The following is an 11669-nucleotide window of genomic DNA, read 5'->3' as shown; positions in this document are numbered from 1 at the left end:
TTAGAAAAATGTGGCTGTTTCCTTTCATTTTTAGAGATATGTTTTAAAAATACAGAAAAGGACAGAATTCTGGAACCCATATATCCATCACCAAGAATAACAATTATAAATATTTCCCAACTTGCTTTAAGTCTTTTTTTTAAATAAAAAAAATTAAGTTTACCAACAGCAGTGATGTCCCCATTGTCTTCCCTTTCCCCCACTCCTGTTAGCACAATTCATCACGTGTGTTCTTCCTGTCCACCTAGGCTTTTCCACATACCTATGTCCATGAGCTTGACTGTGTATCGTTTTATGATTTTTCAGTTATGTAGATGGTACCATGGTATGTACCATTGTGCAGCTTGCTTTTTGTGGTTCAACGTTGTGTTCTGTCATATCAACTCTCGATCTGTAGGATCCAGTTTACACCTTTGTAAACCTCTCCAGTGTTGGAATGTCTGATAGATCACGCCACTTTGGATTGGGTGCTCCCTTACTGGCGGTCAGCAGGATTTTACTGTTTGGGACAGTGCTGCTGTGAACCTTGCACCTGTGTCCTGTGCATGTATACAGCTTTCTAGGGCCGTGGTTCTCCATCCGTGCCCTTTGGATTAGCAATGTTGTGTTCCCTGGGAGCTTGTTAGAAGTTTCTCATCCCAGGCATCTGACTCCAAGTGGTAGAGCCTGCAGTCTGTGCTTCTGCAAGCCTTCCAGGTGCTTCTGAAGTTAGAGCCAGTGCCTTAGGGTTGGCTGTGCTAAACTCCCCTCTCCATTTTTTTTTTTTTTTTTAAAAACATCTTAGGAGAATGCACCGTTTTGTTCTGTTTATCATCCCCTTTTAATTAATTCACTTCCCCTCCTCCTGTGTTTGTTGTTCTGCTTGCTTGGTTGCCCACCTCTGAAGTACAGCTTGGTTTTCCTTTCTCCCTTCTAGGCGTTTCAGTTGGGCCCCACGGAAGCCTCTTACTACTGGGTGTACTGGGTTCCAACTCAATATGTGGATGCAATCAAAGACACTGTGCTGGGCAAATGGCAATATTTTTGAAAGCACTTTCACCTCTGGCCCAGGAGACTGACCCAAAGTGAAGGACATTGCCGGGAGAGGCCTGCAGCATCCCTGGATTTCAGAGTTCTGGAACTTTGTTCACAAAAACAATCTATTCAATCTGAGGTGATGTGGTGACTGAAGCCAGAGGTGATGTACTTTCACCATTAGCTTAATTTTAACTTAAAATCACCGGTTCCCTTTCTTGCAGTCAGCTTCATACCATTTTTAAAGTCAGTGTGGTGGAAATCAATAAATCTGAATTCCGAACATGTTGTGTGGAATACTCTTAAGTCTGTTTGAGAGTAGATCTACCAATGTTGCTGAGAAGGGAATGATCAAAAGCTTTCTGGTTTTTTTTTTTTTTTTTTTTTTTAAGTGATTTCAAATGAACTATTTTCATAAATCTTTGGTTGCAAACATTTGGACTGCATAGTGATGAGTTGGGTGGGTTTTTCTTTTTCTTTTTCCTTTGGTATAAAATTGTATGCAAAATGGGGGGGTTAGTAAGCCATATTTTTCTGTCCATTGATTCAGATTTAATTCTTTCACTTTTTATTTTCTCACTTCCCTAGATTTGAGTTTTTGTTTTAAAAACCCAAAGATGTCAGTTCCTCTTTTGGTACCTCATTCACACTTCTCTCCTGGGCTCCCTCCCACCGTGCTGCTGCTGCTTGGGAATGCACGGGGAGGAAGAACAGGAGCCCTGGCCAGAGAGCACTCACCTTGCTGTGGTGTTAGTGAACACAGGTGACTCCTGTCTACATGTCTTGCCCTGAGGGCCCCACTTCTGGGGAGTTCCATTGTTGGTTTCGTGGTCGTCAAGGCCCAGCCTGGCTTGCATGTGCCTGGGCCAGGCTGCTCCAAAGCTCTGGCTCCACTGAGGAGCCAGGTAGAAGGTAGTGTGTACAGCCGTAGAGGGCAGTCCAATGATTATTTCACTTACGCTTCTCCGTTTGATTCTTCTGCTCATGCATTGAGTTCAAGTGTCCTTTATCCCAGGTTCAGAGATGCTGCCTTTCTCAGTAAGAAGACATCTGGGTTTGTGGGTTGGCCGATGGTGTTTGAACAACACAAATGGGATGAGTTGATTTTATGATCAGCTCACCCTCTTCTGGTTTTAGCCTTGACGTTCTTTGTGCATGTGAACTTCTGTCGTCTCCTGATGGTGTGAGTGACTGTGGAGCGAGGGAGTCTGTGGTGGATGACACTGTTCGTGTCGTTTGCTGTTTCTCTGCTGCCGTCTTTGCAGCTCTTCCCTTGCTGGCTGCAGGTTCTCATTGTAAGGTTTGGCGAAAAATCTTCCTAACTTTATGCTTTGGGCTCCACGCTGTCCCCTCGTCCTGTGAAGTGTATTAGCATGTGTTCACCTCAGTTGACTATTCCTTGTGAGCCAGTGAGTGACAATATCCCCGCCCTTCCCTTCTGAGCCTTAGTGCAGGAATCCAGCCCACATAGACAGACTCTTGCTTTTCGTGGTGTAGTCAGTGCCAAGTTGTGTATCTGGGCAGGAAAATCTACTCTTTGCTTTTTCGGGGGCATAAGCACATGTGTGAAGTGCAGTATGCAAGAAGCTGCCTGGTTTTTACCCTGTAAGAAAGGAGCAGTCCTTGAGCTTTTCTGTCCTTTTTGGCCTGCAGTTCCTGGGGAGAAGAGTGTGCTTTGCTGCTTGTGCTAGCCTCTTCTGCAGATGATGGGTTTACAGAGGAAGTGACTAGGTAGCAAGTAGAACCTCATCTCCATTTGCCCTTTTCCTTTGCCAACGTCCTTGTCCTTGGGACTTGACAGTGCCATGCACCCATTTTTGTCTCTCAAAGTCAGCGTCTCTCTCCCCATATTGGCTCTGAGGTCCCTCCTTAAGCTGTCAGCACTCTCTGCTGCCCCTTCTCCCAGTGCGTGCGCCTGCCTGTCTGCCTGCCTTTGTCTCCTTGCTGCCCAAGGGCGAAACTGCTTCTCACTCAGGCTGGTGTCATTTTAAGAGGACCAAAGCCTGTGTGAGCCTTTTTATTTTCAGTAAAATGGTGCTTTTTTCCTTACTTGGAGATACTATATATAAATAATAATGTAAATGACACCTTTCTGTGTGGCGCTGAGCATTGCTTTGCAGAGCTCATTGAATCTGCTGCACAGTCCTGAACTGAGTCCTGGGCCTGGGTCCTTGGAAGGCCTTTTGGGAAGCACTTGGGAGGGCAAAGGCAGGCAGCACCAGGAGCCCCTGAGAGGGTTTTGGACCTGGTTCTGTGTCCCAGCAGTATTCACGGTTTGGTACTTGCTCCCATGGCAGTCTGTATTTCTTCCCATCTGGATAGACCATCCAGATCTGCGTGAGCAGATTGACTTGTTCAGCCCCATCTGTGGCATCACAGTGTTGGTGTTTTCCCTTAGATTATTTCTGTACAGTTCCCTCCCTGTCACTGAGAGGAGCCTAGAACTGTCTGTCCCTGTGGCAGGGGCATGAGCTAAAGCTCTGGAGAGGGCTTGGTGGCATCACCTGAAGCCAGAGGTGGAGGCCGTGCCTGCGGGTGGGCTCTTTTCCATCCACCTACCATCTCCCACTGGTCTTTCCTCACAGACATCATGCCCCCTTCCCTCCCCAAGGCCACTGACAACATAATCCCTGCTGCTTCAGCCATATCAGAGCACCTGAGCAGACTCAGAGTGGCGGGACTGTGGTATGAAATATTTGAATCTTTAAATGAAATTGAACTGAGTTAAGGTGCACTTTCTTACAGCCTGTGGATATAGTAGGGCGGGCCCAGAGAGGCCCTTAGTAGGCGCCTTAGTTGCTGTGTTCCCTCAGGAGGGCCAAAGAGATGAACTGCTACATTGCCAGCCTCAGAAATGTTGCCATATTTCACCCAGAAGGGACTTGTTTTCTTCTTTCTTTAACCATGTGCCTGGAAGAGCTGTCCTGGACTCTTGCAAGTTGGCCCACCCTTTCTTTGCCAGGGGTGGAGAAAGGAAAGGGGAGAGATTCTGTGTGCCAAGGGCCTTGCAAGGGCAAGGGCAGCTTGCTTTCCACCATTTGCTGAGGGAGATGACGTTCTCTCGCTCCTTGCCTCTGTTCATGCCTGTTGTCTTGGAAAAGGATGGTCCCCTTGTCTTCAGGCTTTGTAGTAGTCACCTCCCTTTAGGATTGACCCTGTTTGCTTCTTTGCTGAGGTCGTGGGGTCAGAAGCCCTCTGACATGCAAAACATCTGGTAGATTTACCTGCCAGGCTGGATGGTTCTACTGCTTTCTTTATGTCTAAGAACCTTTCTTTTTCTTTCTTAAAAGAGTTCTGCGTAGTTATTTGGCAATATATGTAAGTACCATGTTTCTTTGTGGTGTATGCGCTGTTCTGGTTGGTTTTAAATCAAATGCCTGTTTGGGAAGAGATGGACGTATTTAGTCTTACTAGATTTGCGCTGCTGGATTTTTTTTTTTAAAGTGTAACCTTGACTAGCTGTCTTATTGTTTATCTGTAAGATTAGTCTATCAATTAAAGTTTGATAATTAATTGCGTTTCTTTCCTTGCAATCCTTCATGCGCCTAATCCATACTTGGGACTGACCAACATTTGGAACTGGGCTGAAAGCCATCTTTTGCCAGCTGTTGTCTTATTTATTTGGCTTTGAGTAGAAGGTTATTTTCTACTGAAACAGTTGATAAAGAGATTCAGTTTACTTTTAAGTAGTCAAAGTGACCAACTTGCCAGTCGGTCCTTCTGTTGGGGCAGCCATCCTCTGCTCAGCTTCCGCATGTTGGGGAAGCTGTCTCCCTGGCCTCTCACCTCCTCACTGGGGCCTGGGACTTCCCTGGCCAGTCAGCCTTGAGGGACATGCTCGAAAACCACTGAGAACGGGGGAGGAAAAGAGAAGGCTAGAGAGTGAATAATACTAGAATACGTTACATATGTGTAGGAAGATGCAGTGATGAAATGCATCAAAAGTTGCTGGGCTGGTCGTGGTGGCTTACACCGGTAATCAATGAGGCCAGGAGGTTGAGGCAGGAGGATCACGACGAGTTCGAGGCCAGCCTGGGCTACACTTAAAAAAAAAAAAAAAAAAAAGAAAGTTGTTGGGTGATAGTCGGAAAGAGTGAGGGGTGGTTAATCTGATTAAAGTACAGTATATTCACAGGTGAAATACCATGGCAACATCCTTTTGAACAACAAACATACACCTAAATAATGAAGGACAGGAATTAAAACAGGTCCTGATGGTGGGGTGGGTGGGAGAGAGAGGGTGAAGGAGGGTGAGTATGGTCAATGTAGTCCATATACATGTATGAAAACAGAACAATGAAACCTGTTGAAATTGTTTTAAATAACGGAGTGGGGGGGGAGGAGGGAGAATGATGGAGAGGTGAACCTAACCAAGGTATGTTGTAAGCGTATATGGAAATGTCACAGTGAGACCCCTGCACAGCTAATATATGCTAATAAAAAAGTTTTTAAAAAACCCCAAAATACTGAGAACAAGCTGGCCATGGTGGCATATCCCTGTAATCTAGCTGCTTGGGAGGTGAGCGTTCAGGGTCAGCCTGGGCATACTTAGTAAGACTCTATCTCAAAAACAAAATGTGCACAAAAGAGTTGGGAGCTTGGCTCAGGTAGTAAGAGTGTTTGTCTAGCAAGCATGAGGCCCTGGGTACCACCAAAAATCCTAAAACCAAAACGAAACCCACTGAGAATAGAACCACAGCTCTAGCCACTTGCTACAAAGACCCAGGAAGAGGGAGGGAAAAAATGGAACAAGAATAGAGTCCTCAGAATAGAGAGTGACAATTTGTTAGAAGTGACCCAGCTCCACTCCCATTAGACCCCTTCTCCTCTTCCCTGTTCCATAAATGTTCCTGAACATCCTGGTCTCACTACCTGGAGGGTGGGTGGGAGATCTCTTCCCTGATACCGTGGAAGGCTCTGAGTGTTACCTGGGAGAGAACGGATGCACTGTGTTACGGGCTGCACGTTAGCTGACACGCACATAGAGAGTCTTCTATTTGTGCAGAGGGTAGGATTTTATCCTAATTCTGAGAAAACTAACAGGGTTACCACCTCTTCTCAGATGGACAGTGAGATCAATTCCAGCATGAGTGTCTGTTGGGAGATGGCTGGTATTTCCTCCAGCTTTTTTGGTAGCTGACAATCCTTTTCATATCAGGGACCCATTAAGTGGATATATTAAGGCCACGACTTTTCCCTACTCTTGCTCAGGCCAGCCAGGCAGTTGGAATGAGGAGCTTCCCAATGGGAGATCTCTGCCCACTTTCCTGATTGCTCAGCTGGCACTTGTCCCTCACCAAGCCTGGTTTGGTTCTGAAGTCATGTTAACCTTGCTTTTCCCCAACTTTTTCGTACTGTTTACCTCATTTTATAACTCCTGATTTTCGAGTTTCTTCTGTTTTTACCCCTTTTTGCTTTTGTAAATCCTTTGTTTTTTCCGTTTTTATTTGGAAAAATTTCAAACCTATAAAACTTTGAAATCTGTTAATTTAACATCCTATACTTTTCACATAGGCTTAGTAATTGCTAAAATATTAGTCACTTGCTTTTTCTCTAGACACAGCACTCACTTTGTGGAAACATTCGGCAGGCATGCAGATAGAGAAATACTTCCCTGTGGACACTTCACACATTTTCTAAAAATAAGGATATTTTAAACCTTACAGTAGGCTGGGCACTGGTGGCTCACGGCTGTAATCCTAGCTATTCAGGAGGCAGAGATCAGGAGGAGCATGGTTCAAAGCCAGCCCTGGGCAAACAGTTTGAGATCCCATCTCAAAAAAACCTATCACAAAAAAGGGCTGGCAGAGTGACTCAGCAGTAAGAGCATCTGCCTAGCAAGTATGGGACCCTGAATTAGAGCCACTGTGCTGTCTAAACAAAACCCTTGCAACAGCCAGGTGTGGTGACACCACCTGTGATCCCAGCACTGAGGAGGCTGAGGCAGGAGGATTGACAGTTCAAGGCCAGCCTGAGCTACACAGTGAGACCTGGTCTCAAAACAACAACAAAAACCCCAATGCCTTCCTTTAATTCCATTATCATCTCACCTAAGTTTAGTATTAATTCAGTAATGTCATCTAATATACAGGCCAAAATATCTTTGAGATTTTTCCCTATTAATGATCCTTCTGTTTTAAAATCTTACCTAGTGTTATATTTTTAATGTACTCTTTTAGCTTTTGTTAACCAGTCTTGGCTTTTTTCTCTCACCTTAAAAGTAATTTCCTGCTGTGTGTTGGGGTGGGGGTAGTGCTGGGGATGAAGCCCTGGCCTCACAAATTAGGTAAGTGCTCTGCCACTGAGCTACACACACACCCATATTGTTAAGCTTTGTATTTGTGACCCCTTTTCTTCCCATCTGGTTGTGAGTCTTGTACTGCTTCTTGTCACAGGTTTATCCTGGCTAGGGGACTGTGGTCCTGGAGGAGGCATGTCAGAAACTGCCCCCAAGTGCTGAGTCCTGTCCCAGTGGTCTCTATTGTTCCACACTGCTGAGTCTGGACTCAGAACCCTGAGTTCTGGTAAGGTACCACATGAGGTACTGTTTCTCCTGCCCTTCACAGGCAGACTAATCTCATGCTTTGTGCCACCCATGTGAGCATGGGCCTTCAGCACACTGGTAGGCACCTCTGGTGTGTGCCAGGTAAATACTGCTTGAAAAGAACCTCCTCTGGGTTCCAGCCTTGGGGTGAAGAGCAGGCACCTCTGGGTATCCTGCCTAGGGGCGTCTCACTCTGAGTGCTCCGTCCAGTCACCAGCTCCTTATTGGTTGTCAGACTATGTGAGTTTATTGTCGCCACTTCACATGGCTCCTGCTCCCCACTTCAGCCAATTAGAGGAATCAGGCTAGAGATGTTGAGACTCAGTCAACGTCACCTACCTGTCAGTGGCCAAGGCTGTGGCTAGAGCCCAGGTTCAGCTACTGCTGAGGTCTACACTCCTCATCTGACTGGCGAGAACTTAAGGCAGGTGAGTTCTTTCCAATTTTGCTGTGAGGGGCACTAATGTGTGTGTGTGTGCTCTCCTTTAAACTTTGAATCTTGGCAGTTTTTAATCGGCCTGATGGACTTCAATAGTGCAGTTAGTCTGTTAGGTTGCTTAATGTGTGGCTCACTCCCATTCAGTGTTTAATTGGCTACCGTTTTATTTTTGCGGTGCTGGGATTTGAACTCGGGACCTACACCTTGAACCACTCCACCAGCCTTTTTTTTGTGATGGGTTTTTTCAAGATAGGGTCTCTCAAAACTATTTGCCCAGGCTGGCTTGGAACTGCGATCCTCCTGATCTCTGTCTCCTGAGTAGCCAAGATTACAGGCGTCAGCCACTGGTGCCCTGCTTTGGCTACCATTTTAAAAACTAAAGCAGTCACACTGCACTCTTAATAGAGAAATTTCAAGGAATAGGTCTGTGTCTCTCAGTTCCCTACCCCCACTCAAGCCCAGTTCTAACTTAATCCCTAAGATGAGGTCCATCTAGCAGAGGCAGCAGCACCTTGCAGACAGACTCCAGGCTGCATGGCTCCACTTGCTGTTTTCCTTGTGCCTTTGCTTATGTCCTGCTTGGGATAGGCTGTGCTTGGACATCCTACAAACCTCAAATTTACCACATCCCCCTTTAAATTTTATCTCTACCACTCACCCACCCATTTTGGTGGTATTTGGGTTGAACTCCAGACCAAATGCGTGCTAGGCAGGTGCTCGCCCACTGTTTTACATGGCACCTTAGTAATACCAGTGGCTCAACCCATAAACTTAGAGATACGCTAGACTTTATGTTCTCCTTCACCTGATAAAATTCTTCCAGAATCTCTTTGCAGTCCATTTCTCTCTATCCCAGCCTCTAGGCTCTTGCAGTAGCTATTGGGTCCATCGCTTTCAGTGCCTCCTTGGTGTAGCCACCAGGGGCTGAGCTCAAATCCACTTTGGCATCTCCCTGCACAAAACCCCACAGTGGTGCCCACTGACAAGTTCCTTAACCGGACGAGGAGGTCCTTTGTGGCCTGCCTACCCACGGCCACTTTCTTAACCACACCTAACCTACTCCATGCTCTGTTTCCCAGAGTGCACAGGCCGCTGCCTTGCCCCTGTGACCAACTGCTACACAGCTGAGCCTTCAGCGCCTTTCCCCCAGCTCAGCTCCTCAGCGTCTGCTGGCTATGCCTGGTTTTCACACACTCAGATTTTCATTTTCTGTTTATTATGTTACTTACAATTTAGAAAATACTGATTAACAAAACAAGCCCTATGTATTTCATATCTTGATAATCGTTAACATTTTGGTATTTTATAGAAATGGGATTATGCTGCTTTTACTTGAAACATCAATATTTCCGTATCTTGCAAAATAGTTTGTTCAGCCAATCCCATATTGTTAGATATCCAATCAGAAGCATCAGTTTACTTATTACCTGTATACTGAATTTTTTTTTTTTTTTTGCAGTACTTGGGTTTGAACCCAGGGCCTACACCTCAAGCCATTCCACCAGCCCTTTTTGTTTTTTTTTTTGCAGGGTAGGGTCTCCCAAATTACTTGCCTGGGACTGGCTTTGAACCTCAGTCTTCCTGAGTAGCTAGAGTAACAGGCATGAGCCACCGGCACCTGGCTTTCCCAAATTTTTTTGAAGAATTTTACAGTTGAAATAGTCCAGTGAATTCACAGTATACTTTAACCAGTCACCATTTAACATTTTTCTTTTACTGAACCATCTAAAAGTCAACTGTAGACATCTTGTTTCACTCCTATTTGTATCCAAAGAATAAGGTTATATTCCAACCACTGTGAATAACCCTTTATACCTAAGAAATTTAACATTGTCTTACCACCTACACAGTCAGTCCAGTTGTCCCAAAAATGTCTTTCACTTCAGTCTTCTCCAGCTTCACATTCCCCAGTTGTCATCTCTTTGGTCTTTTAAAACAGTTATCCTGCTGTTTTCCCATGCCTTTTTTTCCCCATGACATTTTGAAAAGATCAGCACTGCACAACCTTCTGGATTTGTTTGCTCATGATCAAACAGTTTCTTGTTACAAGATTTTAGCAGGAGCATCTTACCTTGCCCCAGGGTGTAGCTCAGTGATAGAGTACTTGCCCAGTATGTGAGGCCCTGGGTTCCATCCCAAAATGAACATCTCAGGAGTCAGCCGGGCATGGTGGTACACACCTGTAATCTCAGCTCTTGGGAGATTGAGTTACAGGTCTGGGCTACATATCGAGACCCTGTCTCAAAACTGAAAATCTCAGGGGAGATAGGTCCTTCTTGGTGCATCCCATCAAGAACACCACAGGCTGGCTGATGTATTATTGGTGGATCCTGTCACATGGGATTTTTTTTTTTTGGTGAGTGGGGGGGAGCATTTTCTGATAGGCTATTAAAAACTATACATCAATTGCATTTATTCTGTTCTGATTCACACACACTTTGGAATGTTACATTTGGCCAATTTGCTGCCCTCCTGTGGTGGTACAGAGGTTTCTCAAAGAACATTCCAGTGAATTATTAGAGCAGAAAGGCCCTTGCTACTACTTGAACACCCAGATCCTATAATGAATTATCTGTATGTGTTTGGTCTAGTGAAATTTTTTCCCATTCTGGCTGTCTTAGAACAGTTGCAGAGTGACATAAATGGGCCACATCACTGTAGGTGTACAGTTAAGACATTAGCAAAGCAGTCTTACCTTAGTGGCAGTACTGCCATTCTTGATCTTTGGCAGAAACCACCCACACATTTTCTTTTGGCAGAATACTAGGCTGCCACAGATTTAAAGTACCAGAAACAACTTGGAGGAGTATCACCAAAATACCCAAATGTTTAACAAAGACACTTTCCAGTCAAGGGTTCACATAACATAATGCCTGCTTGGCTCCCTACTGATCTTCAGCATTATAGAACACAAGCTACTTGTGGAATAAATGGGTTTGTAAAAAAGAAAAAAGGGCTGGAGGTGTGGCTCAAGTGGTAGAGCGCTTGCCTACCAAGCATGAGGCCTGAGTTCAAACCCCAGAACCATCAAAACGAGTAAGGGCTTAGAGCAGTGGCTCAAGCAGTAGTGTCTACCTGGCAAATTGTGAAACCCCAAGTTCAAACTTCCATTATCACCAAAAAAAGGGAAGGTCCTTGTGCTCCAAGTTGACAGCTTTTCAAGGTATCTTGTTACTAAAAAGGGGGTGGTGTGGAAGGGAACTGCATAGCTCAGTGGGCAGAGCATGCAAAAAGCTGTGTGTGACAATGAATGCTTCCTGCTACTGGAAAGAAGGGAATAAATACATCTGACTAACATGGCTGGATAACCAGAGCGACACAGAACAGGCCACTCTGGGCTCCTCAGAGGAAAAACAGGTGTGAGGATGGCCCCAATCCTACAGCTGACTCCTGTCCTTATACCACCTCATTTCTCAGCCAGGAGGGTCTCTGCTAGCTAAGTATCTCCCAGTTCAGTTCTGCCTTGACACTACTTACTGCTGGCCCTTGGTCCCCTTCTCTCCTGCAAAATAGAGGAATTAATTTATGACACCAGCTTCATGCTAACTCTCATTAAGACTTAGGCAGTTCACATGTTACCTGTGTCAACCCCAAGGAACTAACACTGCCAGGAACAGAAGAGGCAGCTGGGGGTAGGGGCACACACCTGGAATCCCAGCACTCAGGAGGCTG

The 11669-nt window shown here is 45.4% G+C and overlaps 1 protein-coding gene across 2 annotated transcripts in view; it reads left to right on the top strand.

Moving 5' to 3' along the window:
- Ubfd1 (ubiquitin family domain containing 1) overlaps positions 1-11669 on the top strand; it is a 30694-nt gene that overhangs the window by 10512 nt on the left and 8513 nt on the right. The window contains exon 7 of one of the 2 annotated variants that reach the window (XM_020184441.2): positions 917-4527. The exons of the other annotated variant lie outside the window; for it this stretch is intronic. Coding sequence (XP_020040030.1) covers positions 917-1027 — 111 coding nt within the window. The 3' untranslated portion in view covers positions 1028-4527. Of the gene's footprint in view, positions 1-916; positions 4528-11669 lie in introns of those variants that run through there. 2 annotated transcript variants of the gene reach the window in all.

Source organism: Castor canadensis, chromosome 17 (genome assembly GCF_047511655.1).
Source record: "Castor canadensis chromosome 17, mCasCan1.hap1v2, whole genome shotgun sequence".
Lineage (NCBI taxonomy): Eukaryota > Metazoa > Chordata > Mammalia > Rodentia > Castoridae > Castor > Castor canadensis.
Note: the sequence above shows the minus strand (reverse complement) of the source record. Positions and strands in the feature narration are given on the sequence as shown.